At 33.9% G+C, this 14,722-nt stretch overlaps 2 protein-coding genes across 2 annotated transcripts in view; one reads left to right on the top strand and one right to left on the bottom strand.

The window, feature by feature from the left end:
* The window catches only part of LOC126881196 (replication protein A 70 kDa DNA-binding subunit), an 82,976-nt gene that overhangs the window by 49,498 nt on the left and 18,756 nt on the right, over window positions 1–14,722 (top strand). The window contains exon 9 of the mRNA XM_050645300.1: window positions 5,712–5,906. Within this exon, the coding sequence (XP_050501257.1) occupies window positions 5,712–5,906 (195 nt within the window). The remainder of the gene's footprint in view (window positions 1–5,711; window positions 5,907–14,722) is intronic.
* On the bottom strand, window positions 2,074–5,492 carry LOC126881195 (uncharacterized). Its single transcript, XM_050645299.1, has 2 exons — window positions 5,259–5,492; window positions 2,074–4,573 (listed from the first exon to the last, which is right to left on the bottom strand). The coding sequence occupies exon 2, from the start codon at window positions 4,552–4,554 to the stop codon at window positions 2,161–2,163; it is 2,394 nt and encodes a 797-aa protein (XP_050501256.1). The 5' UTR covers window positions 4,555–4,573; window positions 5,259–5,492; the 3' UTR covers window positions 2,074–2,160.

Raw genomic sequence — 14,722 nt, 5'->3', positions numbered from 1 at the left:
TTGGAGGGAGAGGGAGAAGTCGGTAAATTCGTAGTTTTTTACGTTTTTCGTCAATATTTCTAAAACTATGCGGTTTAGCATGAACAACCTTCTATACAAAAATGTTCTACATTAAATTTGAAATAAAAAAGGTCCTATGCATAATCCTTCTAAAATGAACTGTTCCAAAGTTACGGAGGTAGTATAGTATAATCCGAAAAAAGGCCTAATCTAGACATCCAAAGTAAAAGTTTTCCTCCAACACCAAATTGTTCTATATGGTCCACATATTGTTCAGTAAAAAGTTACACCATTTTGAGCGTCCGGTTTGGGGGGAGATGGGGGAGAAGTCGGTAAGTTAGTAGTTTTTTTTACGTTTTTCGTCAATATTTCTAAAACTCTGCTTTAGCGTAAACAATGTTCTATACATAAAATTTAAAACAAAAACATACATACTCGTAATTGCTATAAAATCAACGGTTCCAGAGTTACGGAAGGTAAAAAGTGGATGTTTTCGATACTTTTTATATTATTTAGGCCATTGATGATGATTTTGGTTGGTGAGGTTGACATTTCTTTAAGGGCATATCACTAACATACCATCGGCCACTGAAATAGCAAATTTTATTTACAAAACATAATCCTGTGTTTCCTGTTTGAAAGAAAATTTCTTTCCTCAGTAATAATATTATAAATTGCCCAAGAAATATAAAAAGTATCGAAAACCTCCACTTTTCACCGCCCGTAACTCTGGAACCGTTGATTTTATAACAATTATGTAGAGGACCTTTTTTGTTTTAAAATTCATGTAGAACATTTTTGTATAGAACATTGTTTACGCTAAAGCCTAGTGTTAAAAATATTGACGAAAAACGTAAAAAAAAACTACTAATTTACCGACTTTTCCCCATCTCCTCCCCAAACCGGACGCTCAAAATGGTGTAACTTTTTACTAAACAATATGTGGACCATATAGAACAATTTGGTGTTGGAGGAAAACTTTTACTTTGGATGTCTGGGTTAGGCCTTTTTTTAAGACCAATTATACTATACTACCTCCGTAACTTTGGAACCGTTCATTTTAGAAGGATTATGCATAGGACCTTTTTTATTTCAAATTTAATGTAGATCATTTTTGTATAGAAGGTTGTTCATGCTAAACCGCATAGTTTTAGAAATATTGACGAAAAACGTAAAAAAACTACTAATTTTCCGACTTCTCCCCCATCTCCCCTCCAAACCGGATGCTTAAAATGGTGTAACTTTTTACTGAACAACATGTGGACCATATAGAACAATTTTGTGTTGGAGTAAAACTTTTACTTTGGATGTTTGGGTTAGGCCTTTTTTTGGGCAAATTATAGGTACTATACCTACTACCTCCGTAACTTTGAAACCGTTCATTTTAGAAGGATTATGCACAGGGCCTTTTTTTATTTCAAATTTAATGTAGAACATGTTTGTATAGAAGGTTGTTCATGCTAAACCGCATAATTTTAGAAATATTGATGAAAAACGTAAAAACCTACGAATTTACCGATTTCTCCCCCCTCCCCCTCCCCCCAAACCCGACGCTCAAAATGGTGTGACTTTTTTCTGAACATTATGTGGACCATATAGAACAATTTGGTGTTGGAGGATAACTTTCACTTTGGATGTCTGGGTTTGGGTCTAGTTATACCATACTATATTTCAAGATCTGAGTATATGAACTGTACAGCAATATTATTAACTTAACGTAAGAGCACCGAATTCCGACCGGTTATAAGTGGTATATATAAAATTGTTTGAAAGATCAATTCCGAATCATTGAAATTTAAAGTAATTCTGTCTATAAGCTATTATGCATTATTAATTCTTACTAGAGCCAAATTTATAATAATAACAGTAGTCATTTCAACAAAATTGCTTATTTAAGAAACCAAATGCAAAAATTTCGCAAATAGCCGTTTTCCGTCCACATTAATGATTTTTTCCCAATTCCGTCCACAAGAGTACCGTTATCCGTCCTATTTATTTAGTTATGACAAAAAAAACCCATTATGAATAATTTTTAAATAAATTTGCAAAAAAATGGCCAAAAAACAAAACAAATAATTTAAAAATAAGTTTTATTTAAGTACAAAGTTTTGAAACGAACTTAATGACTGCAAATGAATTAAATAATAAAAAAAAAAGACTTCATTTTTTTAGGTTTTCAATTTCTGGAACTTCATAGGCGCCGCGTTTATTTATGAGTGAAGGTCTCGCAATCTTACAAACTACATCATCAAAGTCATAATTTAAAATGTCATCTCTATCTGGCCATTTCCAGTACTTTCCATTCATAGTCATACTTTTAACTCTCAAAGTATCATTGCTTCGTTCCAGAACTACACCAGGGAAATATTCACTGTCGTACTGAACCAACACAAAATCGTCCTTTGAATATATTTCTATATTCTTTTTATTTATGTTTTCCGTATTATTATTACCAGTATCTATGCCTGGTGTGTGTTTTGGAGGACACTTTTTCTTTTTTGCTTGTTGAATCTCTGTTTTTGCTTTCCTCTTTCGGATTCGTTCACATTTCTCATTTTCTTTTTCCTCTTTTTCTTTTTTGAGTCTTCGTTGATGTTCCATAAATTCATCACTTATAGCTACTGTAGGATAAATCTTTGGTTTTTTCCTTTCCTTGGTGTCTTCTGTGCTATTATTTTTTTTCTTTGCAGAACTTTCCGGCCAAAATAGTGCTTTTTTGAAAGGTGTTGGATATTTACTATTATTCTCTGATGTTGTTGTAATTTGCTTAAGTGGGGTTTTTTCTTGATTTTGTACTTGTCTTTTTTGATCAGAATAAACTATACCTATTGAATCATCTTTTAATGGGCTATTACAAGGAGTTGTGTTTACTATTTTGTTCTTAGGTGGTGTTTTTTCTTGGGGTGAACTTACTGCTAAATAATAGTCTATATTCTCACAATCATTGTTCTTGGATGCTGATGGACCAGGTTTTGGCGAACTAGAATTGCTATTCTGTGAAGGAATTAAGACCAATGCTCCATCTGCTTTGACTGTAGCTTCAATTGTATCATTATTGCAAAACCAAAAGTTTTCATCGAAGTGTATGTCAACAATGGTCTCGTTAGCAGCATTAATTGGCAAATTGTTTTCCAAAGTTTTATCATGATCGACATTTTGTGGATGAAGACTCTTCCAGAAATCATACAATGCTACATATTTTTCTTCTAGTTGGGCCGCTGATTCAGCAATCCTAAAACGGTTAACAACCTCTGGCTTTAAACGTATCTCTACCTCTCGAAGTAGTTTAGAATCATAAACATTAACAGTTGTAGTGGATGTTGATTCAGTTATTTTATCATCAGAATCTTTTTGTTCTATTGGTTTTATTAATTTTGAATAATCAATGCGATTTTCGTTAAACGGAAAGAGTCCACATGATTCAAATGCACTTTTTATTATCGATGTACAGACTGTAGCCTTCAAAGTTTTGTCTAAGAGTTTTGCAAACTCAGCCCGTTGAAGTTTTCTTCCGTTATTCTCCATACGCCAAGATCGAACATCTTTTCGCCAGTTATTTTTAATGGGATAAAAAACACCAACATCTAACGGCTGTAATCGGTGAGTTGCGTTGGGGTAAAATGCTGTTAAAATAATACCTTTTTCTTTGCAGAATTCAGTAATAGGCAGATTGATGTGGGAAGAGTGTCCATCCAGAAACAATATCACTGGGAGTGGAACACTGTTCTTTTCCAACCAGGGAAAAAATACATTTGTAACGTATTCATAAAATGTCTCACTTGTCATCCAACCAGATTCAGAGTGCCCAACTCCCCACTGGTTTGGCATGTTCGTTATTATTGCAGCTGACACATACCGTTTGTAGGGATACAAAACTAATGGCGGAGGTACAGAACCATCAGCTCCAACAGTTAGCAAAACTGTAAGACATTCTTTTTCGTCATTAGCTATGCGACTGTATACCTTTTTTGCACCTTTTCTAACCAACACTTGTTTTTCTTGAGGGGATAAATAGAAACCACTTTCATCACAATTGAATATTCTTTTGGGGTTTTCAAGAATGTGTAAAAAATTCATTTTTGTCATATAATCCCGAACTTGGGTAAACCAATTTCTTATATTTTGTTCCGTAACTGCGGCTCTACAAGAAGATAGTGATTGTGGAACACGTTTTGAAATTTCTGGATGACGAGCGAGAAAACCATTGTACCATTTTTTACCAGGTATGTAATTTTTAAATGGGGTTTTTCGTTTCAAATTTTGAATTAGTTTTGAAACAGAATCAACAAGTTGAGATCTTGTTACCGGGAATCCCACGTTACCCATTTCGATTATCCATTTTATAATCAAGTCTTCTTCGGAACTGGACAAAACTGTTGGCCCTCCAATATTGCCCGGAGTTTTGTACTTTTCTTTCATAGTATCTAACAAAGTACTTTTAGGCACATTGTATATTTTGGAGGCTTGTCGAATACTTAAACGTTTCAAATTAATATCTTCTATAGCTTTTTGGATATTCTCTCGGGGATACTTCATCCGCTTTTTGTATACCATAGTTGCAGATAATAAAAAACTGAAAAAAAAATATTTTATTAGTTTTTATTTTATGGGGTCGGTAACAGGAGTTTGAGGTAGCTCTGTCCGTCCACCATGGACGGATATAGGACAGAAGGTTCCTGTGTCCGTCCAATTCCTTTAAATGAGTTTTACTAATTAGATAGTCATTTTTATCATACTTGATAATACAAACTGAGAGGAAGAACTACCATAAACATTTTTTACAAATAAAAACTAAACCAAACTTACACATTAAATCTAGAATAGGTAATAAATGCATCATTCTTGGGTTAAATTTTAAATTGAATTTTCGAATTCACTTAATAGTTGACACTAATTTTCTTAAAATGAGTTGTACCTATAATAGGTCGTATTTAGGTTTTTAAACGGAGCAAAATATATATTATGGTTAAAATATGTCGGATTATATTATTTAACTAAGACTTATATTTACAAAGCGTTTGAAACTGAAGGAGTTAATCCCTAATACCGTCCGCTAGGACGGTATCAAGAACCCCTTGATATTCTGCATTACCCTATTCCGTCCACTTTAATTTCGGTAATAAAATCTATTGTTCGAAAAAAATTACAAAAATATATGTATATTTACAATAAATAAATATGAAAGATTCTAATAAATAAGTAAAAACATAACTGTTAAACGTAGTATCTATAAAATATGGAAAATAAGTATTCCTTACCTTTATGTTTTTTTGGAATCAGTATAGCTTAAAACAAGACATGCACTTGCAATGAACTGAATCGCACTGACAACAGTAAACGTAAAATGTCTGCGTGCTAAAAGTAGAATGAGTGGGGATATAACCTATCAAAAATTCTACTCGGCCGTCTGATTGCGACGAAACTCTGAGGTATAGAGCGCAATTTCTTTGTCGGACGGAATTGGGAGACCGGACGGTATACGGTGCTTTTACGTTAGTACTTGTAATATTTTGATAACATAGGGACTATGTTAGAGAATATAATAAATATGATGCATTTGTGGTAATTTTGTATTATGTACAATTTTATTTAAATATCAACCTTCAGTGTCAGATTTGTCAAATCTAGGCCAACATCTGGAATGATGCATCTGATTATTTCTTTTGATCACATCTCTTAGTAGTTGTTAAAGGATTATAAATTGTTTTTAGATGAATGTTGGAGACCACACAGGAAACCAATGGGTTAGCATGTTCAGTTCAGAAGCCGAAAAAATTCTGGGGATGACTGCTGAGGAAGTAGGACAGACCTTGGAACACAATAAAGAAGAAATAGCCAACATCGTAGATAGAGCTCATTTTAAAGTATTTAGTCTTACTTGCAGGGCAAAAATTGAGACTTACAATGTGAGTATTGCATGTTCATAAAATTGTATACAGTGATGAGCGCGCTAATAACCGGAAAAATAGCGCAAAAGATGGAAAACATAATATATTACGAAACAAAAAGAGATGAAACTAGTGGAGGTGGAAATTATCGTTATAAACGTATAAATAATTTTATAAAATTCTGCTGTCACAGGGACAGTTGTCATACTCCTCTGATACGCCTAAAGGTGGGAATCTATGTAATTTAATGTTAATTTATACTTTTTTAACGATCATTTTTATCTCCACTAGTTTCATCTCTTTTTGTTCCGCAATGTATTATGTTTTCCATCTTTTGAGCTATTTTGCCGGTTATTACCGCGCTCATCACTGTATACATTTCAAAAGATAAACAAATTCATGAAATCTGTTTTCAATGATATTTCACGAAAATTTCTCTTGTAAATATGTTTCAAAAGCTTCATTATTTTTATGACACTGTCGAAATCGAATTAAACCCAATTTTTATTTTTCAATGTAACCACCAGATTATTTTTATCTTAAATATATTTGGCGCTTTATTGCCAACAGTTTTTATTGGTAATATCAAAACTGTCAAACAAGAAAAAATGTCCAGTAAATGTATATTAAACAGAAAAATTCACTTTATCAAACTTTCCGACTGATGAAAATTGAAAAAATAAATTAGAACTTTTTAATTTGTTGTTTTTAATAACGACCCGTATGACAGCCCTGGCATTAAGGCTATCTTCTCCCGGTGAGGGTGGTTATCCCTTATCCGAGGGGTGGAATAATTGATACGCTTTTACTTGTTGAGTTGTTTTATTTACACTCGCATGAGCATAAGCTGGTAGCACCGCACCCAAAGAACGTCTCGTGAAGAAAAAGAGACACTATCTTTAATGTGGAAATATTACGTCTGATCAAAATAGAATGACGAATGTCTAATATAATAATAAGAATTCCCTTGTTATAGTTTTGCTGTTTATATATTTAGAAATGCCTATTCAGCATCGACCATGAAAAGTGTTTATAATTGACTCTGCAATTATTAGTGAATCGTGATCTAGGATAACAATATTTATATAATCGAATGAAGGTTGTAATATTGTTATGATGACATAAATAACTGAAAGTAATTATCGTAGATAATTACAGGGTGTTTTTAAGATATATCTACTGAGTACAGATGAATTCTTGTACACCTTCCCTTTTTAGGAATTTTCCGACTACGGGGAGGGAAATTTGCAAGTCGTGCTACCAACCCATACTGTGTTGTAATCAATACAAAAAATTTATTTTATATACAAACTTCCTAAGTCTACGCAAATACATAAATAATATAAAATGTTCGTTTAACAACATTGTTTCGTAACACTTGTCACTCACTGTGTTTTCGGATTGTAAGCATATAATCTATTCCTATGTATTTCCTTGATTTTATTGTTTTCTATTCTGATTTTACAATTAACGTTATTTACTTCTGTTATCGTGAAAGGACCTACATAAAGACTATCAAACTTACCATTCTCTTCCCTTTTTACAAGGACTAGGTCTCCTATTTTAAAGTGTTGTGGTGTTGCTTTGAGCTTATTCTTTTCTTGCCGCTCTTTTTGTGTTTTAATAAGAAGGTTCTGGCTCTCTCGTGTGCGCTTTGTAGTTTGTATCGTAACTCATTGTAGTAGGCATCTATATTGTAACATGGTTGAATCTCATGTGTAAGGTCTTCCGGTAGGTTAACCTTCCTGCCATATAACAGTTCGAACGGTGTGTATCCATGATACGCGTTAGGGGTTGTATTGTAGCAGTATGTGAACATTCTGCAACACACATCCCAATTTTCTCTGTCTTCGTCTATGAATGCTCTTACGTACTCGTTCAACGTTCTGTGCAGTTTTTCGCAACTTCCAATGGACTGTGGGTGGTATGCCGTTGAAAAGTTGTGTTCTATTTTTAATAGCTTTGTTAATTCCTGTATTACTTCGTTCTTATACTCTGTGCCTTGGTCTGTTCTTATTTGCTTCATGAGTCCGTATGTTGGTATGAAATGATCAAAGATTCCTCTTGCTATTGTCTCTGCTTCTTTATTGCACACTGGTATGCTGACCGCGTATTTTGTCAGTTCACACAACATTGTGATACAGTATTTATTACCTTCATTACTTCTCGTGAATGGACCTATTGTATCTATGTATACTATGTCCCATGGTTTGGAAGATGTGTCCGATATCACGAACTCTTCGACATGTGTTCTTTTCGGTTTGTTAATTTGACATTTGTGGCATTGTTTTACGTATTTTCTTACGTCTTTTTCCAAATTTTTCCATCGGAATCTTGCCTTTAGCTTCTTAATTAGTCTGTTATTCCCTATGTGTCCTCCGAACATCGGGTGATTATGGTATTCTCCTATTAATCTGTGTTTTTCTTTGTCATCTTTTATTGTTTCTGGTACTTCACATATGTATATTTCTATATTCTTCAATTTTTTATTTCCTTCTTTAATAAATTCATCAATTGTGCACATTTTAAAAATAATATCATTTACGTATATTTTTACTTTACGTACTGCATTCTCTACCGCCAGCTTATCAAGCTGTACCAACGCTTGGTTTAAATCGAAACGATTCAATCCTGTGGCTATGCTTTTGCTGCATTTTATTTTGTTTTTGGCCCTAATGCTCAGTCTTGGTGAGATTAGTTCTGCTCCAAAGGACAAAATTGGTAGTCTATGTTTGGTGGCTTCTGGCTGTAGTGCGAGTTCACTTTCAGCCTTTGTTTGTCTTGCTTCTTTCTCCTTTTCTTTTGCTTGAGCTCTTGTTATAGCTAGTATATGGGTGTTGTCTATGTATAGGTTTTTTAGTTGATGCAATGTTATTCTTGAAAGGCTGTCTGCGTAGTTACTTTTCCCTGTTATATACTCTATTTCGAAGTCATATTCTTCTAGGTCTAATCTGATCCTCGTGAGTTTTGAGGTTGGTTCTTTCATTGCAAATAGGTGTGTCAAAGGTTTATGGTCTGTTTTTACTTTGAATGTTGGTGCTCCATATAGATAACATTTAAAATAATTAATTCCCCAATGAATCGCTAGTAATTCCTTAACGATTATAGGTTTATTACATTCTCCTTTACTAAAACTTCTTGATGCATATGCTATAGGTAGGTCAATTCCGTTGTAATCTTGACTTAGGATTGCTGAACAACTCTCATTGGATGCGTCTGTTGTTAAGATAAACTGTTTGTTGAAATCAGGATATTTTAAAATTGGTGGTTTCGTCAGAGATGCTTTAAGCTTTTTGAATGCTTTTTCACACTCCTCGGTCCACGAAAATTCTACTCCTTTCCTCGATAATTTGTTGAGTGGTCTGCATATTTCCGCAAAATTTTTAATAAAACGTCTGTAATAGTTGCAAAATGCTACAAATCTCTTTGTTTCTTCCGCTGTCTTAGGTGTCGGATATTGTTCAATTGCTGCATACTTCGCTTTGTCTGGTGATACTCCCTCTTGAGAAAGATCATGTCCTAAATATGTTACTTCCCTTCTAAAGAATTGACATTTTCCTGGGTTAAGTTTCAAATTGAATTTTCGACATGTCTCGAATGTCTTTTTCAGGTTGTCTAAGTGATGTTTTTCGGATATTCCAATTACTACGATATCGTCCATGTAAAGAAATGCTTTGTCTGGTGTTAATCCTGAAAATGCTATTGACATCATTCTTGAAAAGCTATTTGGGCTTACATTTAATCCAAAAGGTAATCTGGTAAATTGAAATGCTCCATTTTCTGTGCTGAACGATGTGTATTTTCTCGATGATTTTTCTAATGGTATCTGGTGAAAGCCTGACATTAAGTCTATAACTGAAAACCATTTTGCTCTTCCTAGTTGATCTAATATCGAATCTATTCTTGGTAATGGAAATTTGTCTGTAACTATCTTCTTGTTCAGTTGTCTAAAATCTATGCATAATCTCCATGCTTTTCCTCCATCTATAGCTTTTTTCGGTACCAGTACTACTGGGCTGTTGTACTCGGATGTAGATGGTTCTATGATTCCTTGGTCTCTTAGGTTTTGTACTTGTCGATTTAATTCCTCTGTTTGCGCATGAGGTGTCCTATAATTCTTGATATATACCGGAGTTTGGTCTTTAACTCTTAGTTTCTGTTCGTAGAAATTGTTACAGGTTAACATATCATGCCTTAGGGCGAATATGTCTGAATATTCCTCGCATAACGATACTAAGTTGTCTCGTATGTATTCTGGTATGTCTAATTTCAGTGATTCTCGTAATTCTTTTTTTCTGTCCTTGCTGTCGTTGACTAGCCTATATATATTGAATAGTTTAATATCCAACGTCCTGATTGTGCTTGCATCTACATTTACTGTTTCGTACGTTGTGTTCAAAATTTTGATGTATGGATTATTACTTGAAATAATTGCTCTTGCTATGAATATTCCTGGTTGTATTTCTTGCTGTTCCACTATCCTGTCTTTCTTTAACGTTTGAAAAATTTTTACGATTCTGTAAATTTCACATCTAGGCGGTATTATTATGGTGTCATTGTCTATATTATCCAGAATTTTCGTACTAATGTAACAATCGTTGTCCTCTTTAATGTGCATTTTAAGGTTTGCGTAATCTAGTATACATTGAAAGTTAGAAATAAAGTCTCTCCCAATGATTCCGTCTGTTGGAATTGGAAAGTTAGGTTCTACCAATTGAAAGATGTGTTCGAATCGAGTTCCTTTTACTTCGAGTGTTGTCTCAACTTCTCCCATTGTTTGCAACTCTCCTTTAGTGACTCCTTTTATTTTCTCCTTTGTGTTTGGTTTCACCTGTTCCTTCATAAAATCTTGTGAACATTTTAGTATTGAAATGTCAGCTCCTGTGTCTATGATAAAAGTGCTTGTGTTTTCAAGAATTCCTGTTTTCATTCGTACAAAGTTCGTTAGGTTTAGGTCGAAGTTGTAAATGTTATATTTTATTTCTGCCTGTGTGCTTCCAACTTCTTGTTCATTCAAAACCCCAACTGCTGGTTTTCTTGCTCTTCTTGACTGTCCTCTATTTCTAGTAACCTTACGTTCCTGTTACGTCCGCCTCTCTGGTTTCCTCTGTATGTTTGATTGTTAAATTGTCTGTATCTGTTCGAATAATTTCGTTGATTGTCCGTTGCTTCTCCTTCGTTCCGTTGTCCGAAGTTATTTCTTCTTCCTCTGTCATATTTGTTATGGTATCCTCTTCTGTATTGCTGCTGTCCTCTCCTATTCTCGTAGTTTGTCCTATAATTTAAGACTCTTCCTTGTGCATTTTCTTCAGTCGTATCGATCGACAAAAATTTAGATACTACTTCCTGCGGTGATGTAAAGTTACCTGCTTCCAGTATTAGCTTAGCTTTCTCTGCATTAGCGTTTCGTTTCATTGTTGTTACTACTGCTTCCGTCGTATATTTCTTTGCTAAGTCAAGTGGCATTCCTTCCGCTATGTATGCTACTTTTAATTGTTCTGCTAACTCTTCCACTTCAGATGCGTACACTGCTGCATCTCTATGCCCTTGCCTTTTTTTGGCTAATTTGGCTATTAAATTCTTCGGATTATCACCTTTTAATTCTTTCTTTAGTGCTTCAACTATCCGTGGAATCGTATCTTCTGTGGTTATTAGGTTCCTAGCCTTATTGGTGAGTCGCGTTTTTATTAGCGTTACAGCTGTGTCTTCATGACCTTCTGCCAATTTTCCAAGTAGTTCTAATGCGTCTAAAAATGGTTGTAATTTCCCTGCGCTTCCATCGAACTCTTTGGGCAATATCTTGCTTGCGATATTCAAAAATTCATTGATTGTCAAAGCCATGTTTAATATTGTTATATCTTGTTTTATGTCACCTTTTTCCTCTTTTATTCCGTCGTTAATTATTTCTTCTTCTCCTTCCTCGTCGCTTTTTCCTTCTTCTATTTCCTCATCGCTTTGTTCCTCTTCAACTTCCTTGTCGATTGGTTGATGTATTGAACTTGGAACCACTGTTCTCACATTTACTGCTTGAAATGATCGTATAACTTTGTCTCTGATTTTTCCAAAATATTTGTTGCACGATTCCCTTTGTTTGTCCGAAAGTGCTTCCCAGTTTTTCCTAGTCAATTGCGTGAACTTGTTATAAGCTTTAATTAGCTGTGTCGTCACTTCTTCCTTTATGTCCTTAGATTTCGGAACTTTTTTCTTTAAGACTCTTCTGCTTTGCCTGTCTATTTCTTGTGCAATTTCCTCAACTATTTTGACAAAATCTTCCCAAGTAACTTTGTTGCTACTCATTTATACATAATTTTTTTCTTTTTTCCAGCTTCTGCACTTCTTGGCGAAAATATAAATTCGATAGTCTTACGGTGTATATAGATATGTAGTATATAGATATATAGTAAAAAATATGGAAATAAAATAATACGTCAATATATGGTAAAAATATGTAAAAATTGCAGTGGTAATAAAAATTCAAAAATAAATAACGTTATATTAACCCTTGTAAATAAGTAGTTAGAATAATAATTTAAATGTATTATGCATATAGCGTATATTTGTTATATATCGTATATTTATTTTGATAGGTATATTTACGATAGCAAATATTAAAATCATAAAAAAATTGCAAAAATGTACTAAAAATCAGTAGTCAAATAATAAATGAATAAAAGTCAGCAAGGATAAAGTATACGTTGATAAATATGTAAAAAAAATCATATAAAATTGTATCATTGCGTCCTATAATAACTTAATATGAGGGTAAAAAAAATCTTTGTATATTGATAAATATTGGTAATAGAATAGAATAATTAAGTAAAAATAGGTAAACTTGAAACATATATTAATGTAATTAAGGTAGCACATAATGTTTATACTTTATATTTTATATTAATCAGGAAATACCATAAAAATAGCTAATATGGACTTACCCCTTTTACACGTCTTTGTTCGTATCACCCAAAAGTTCTCGCTGCACGTTCCATAGCATTGTCCCACGATGTTCCATATGGTAGTTCCGTCTCCATTCCATTCCATTCAGCTCCGCGTCGGCCTGATGTCTCCATTATTTCCATGTAGGTACCACACTGTTGTCTAGGGTGGTCGAGGTGCCGGAACATTGACGTTTTTCTCCATTTCTATACTCGTCCTAGACTGCTAGTTCTCAGTTCTCGCCTGGTCTTGGATCGCCATATGACAGCCCTGGCATTAAGGCTATCTTCTCCCGGTGAGGGTGGTTATCCCTTATCCGAGGGGTGGAATAATTGATACGCTTTTACTTGTTGAGTTGTTTTATTTACACTCGCATGAGCATAAGCTGGTAGCACCGCACCCAAAGAACGTCTCGTGAAGAAAAAGAGACACTATCTTTAATGTGGAAATATTACGTCTGATCAAAATAGAATGACGAATGTCTAATATAATAATAAGAATTCCCTTGTTATAGTTTTGCTGTTTATATATTTAGAAATGCCTATTCAGCATCGACCATGAAAAGTGTTTATAATTGACTCTGCAATTATTAGTGAATCGTGATCTAGGATAACAATATTTATATAATCGAATGAAGGTTGTAATATTGTTATGCTGACATAAATAACTGAAAGTAATTATCGTAGATAATTACAGGGTGTTTTTAAGATATATCTACTGAGTACAGATTAATTCTTGTACACCCGGCTAGGACACTAAATATGAAAGAATAATGATCCAAGAAATATTGAACGAACATACTTCATTTTATAGTGGTGGAGACAACGAACATAGAGGAGTGAGTTTTATCAGTGACAATTGTTTTGTAACCTACCAATTTGGGCGGTAGATGAGTGTGCCTAATTGAGGATGCTAAATGCTCTGGTGAATGGCAACATGGTTACACAAATCAAGATACTAAGGTCTGGGCTTCAGTCTGTTAGAGTAGAGGTGTCATGAACAGAAGAAAAGGGAAAGAGAACAACATTTTGGGCACTACCCTATTTTTGAAAGGAACAGGGAAACCTACAGTCGAAAAAATTAAAGAATACCCATGAACGATCACATCAATCACTTATTTTGTATTTGCTGTCTTTTTCTATAAATAACAGACGTTTGTTATTCGCGGTGTGCAAGTACTTGGAGGGGATGCGAGAAACGATCATGCGCGAATAGCGGAGAAATCTTGCAACTTTCTTAAATAATTCATATTGTCAATTGAAATTGTAAAATTGACGTATATTGCATACCTACTGTCATTGAAGAAGAAAAATTATATGTTGCTCCACAATATTGATATGATATGCTATTATTATATAAAATAGATTTAATTAATTGTATTTTGCTTGCAGTACTGCATTTTAATAACTAATTTTATTTACTACATACAATTGTTTACCTTTTAATAACATAACCTCATCTTACTTTTTCTTCTTACTATTTTTTTGGACTATGGCCTTGACAATTATCCAGCAACCAGGACCAATATGATTGGCCAATATAATTAAAAGTGCGAAAAAGTTGCTGAGCTATGAAACCAGGTGTCACTTTTCCGAACTTGCACGGTCCCAATAGACAAAGGCAGCAAATACAAAATAAGCGATTTATGTGATTGTTCATGGGTATTCTTTCATTTTTCCTACTGTAGTAGGTAGAAGAACGGTAAAGAGATGAATTGAGACTGATAACTAGGAAGATACTGCACCTTAAGGATAAAGTAATAAATTAGTACTAGGATATGCATGGGGCAAAAAGTTTTACAAGGAAAATACATACTATGTATGTGGGAGACAATTTTTGAAACGTCTCCATCATAGCTGTTCATGAGCAAGGGGTGAGGTTTATAAAAAGAAACGATGGAA

Source organism: Diabrotica virgifera, chromosome 3 (genome assembly GCF_917563875.1).
Source record: "Diabrotica virgifera virgifera chromosome 3, PGI_DIABVI_V3a".
Taxonomy (NCBI): domain Eukaryota; kingdom Metazoa; phylum Arthropoda; class Insecta; order Coleoptera; family Chrysomelidae; genus Diabrotica; species Diabrotica virgifera.
The sequence above is the reverse complement of the archived record's forward strand: the minus strand, read 5'-3'. Positions and strand labels throughout refer to the sequence as shown.

Coding starts and splice junctions, on each gene's coding strand:
- LOC126881195 (XM_050645299.1), bottom strand. CDS start 4,554: ATGGTATACAAAAAGCGGATGAAGTATCCCCGAGAGAATATCCAAAAA.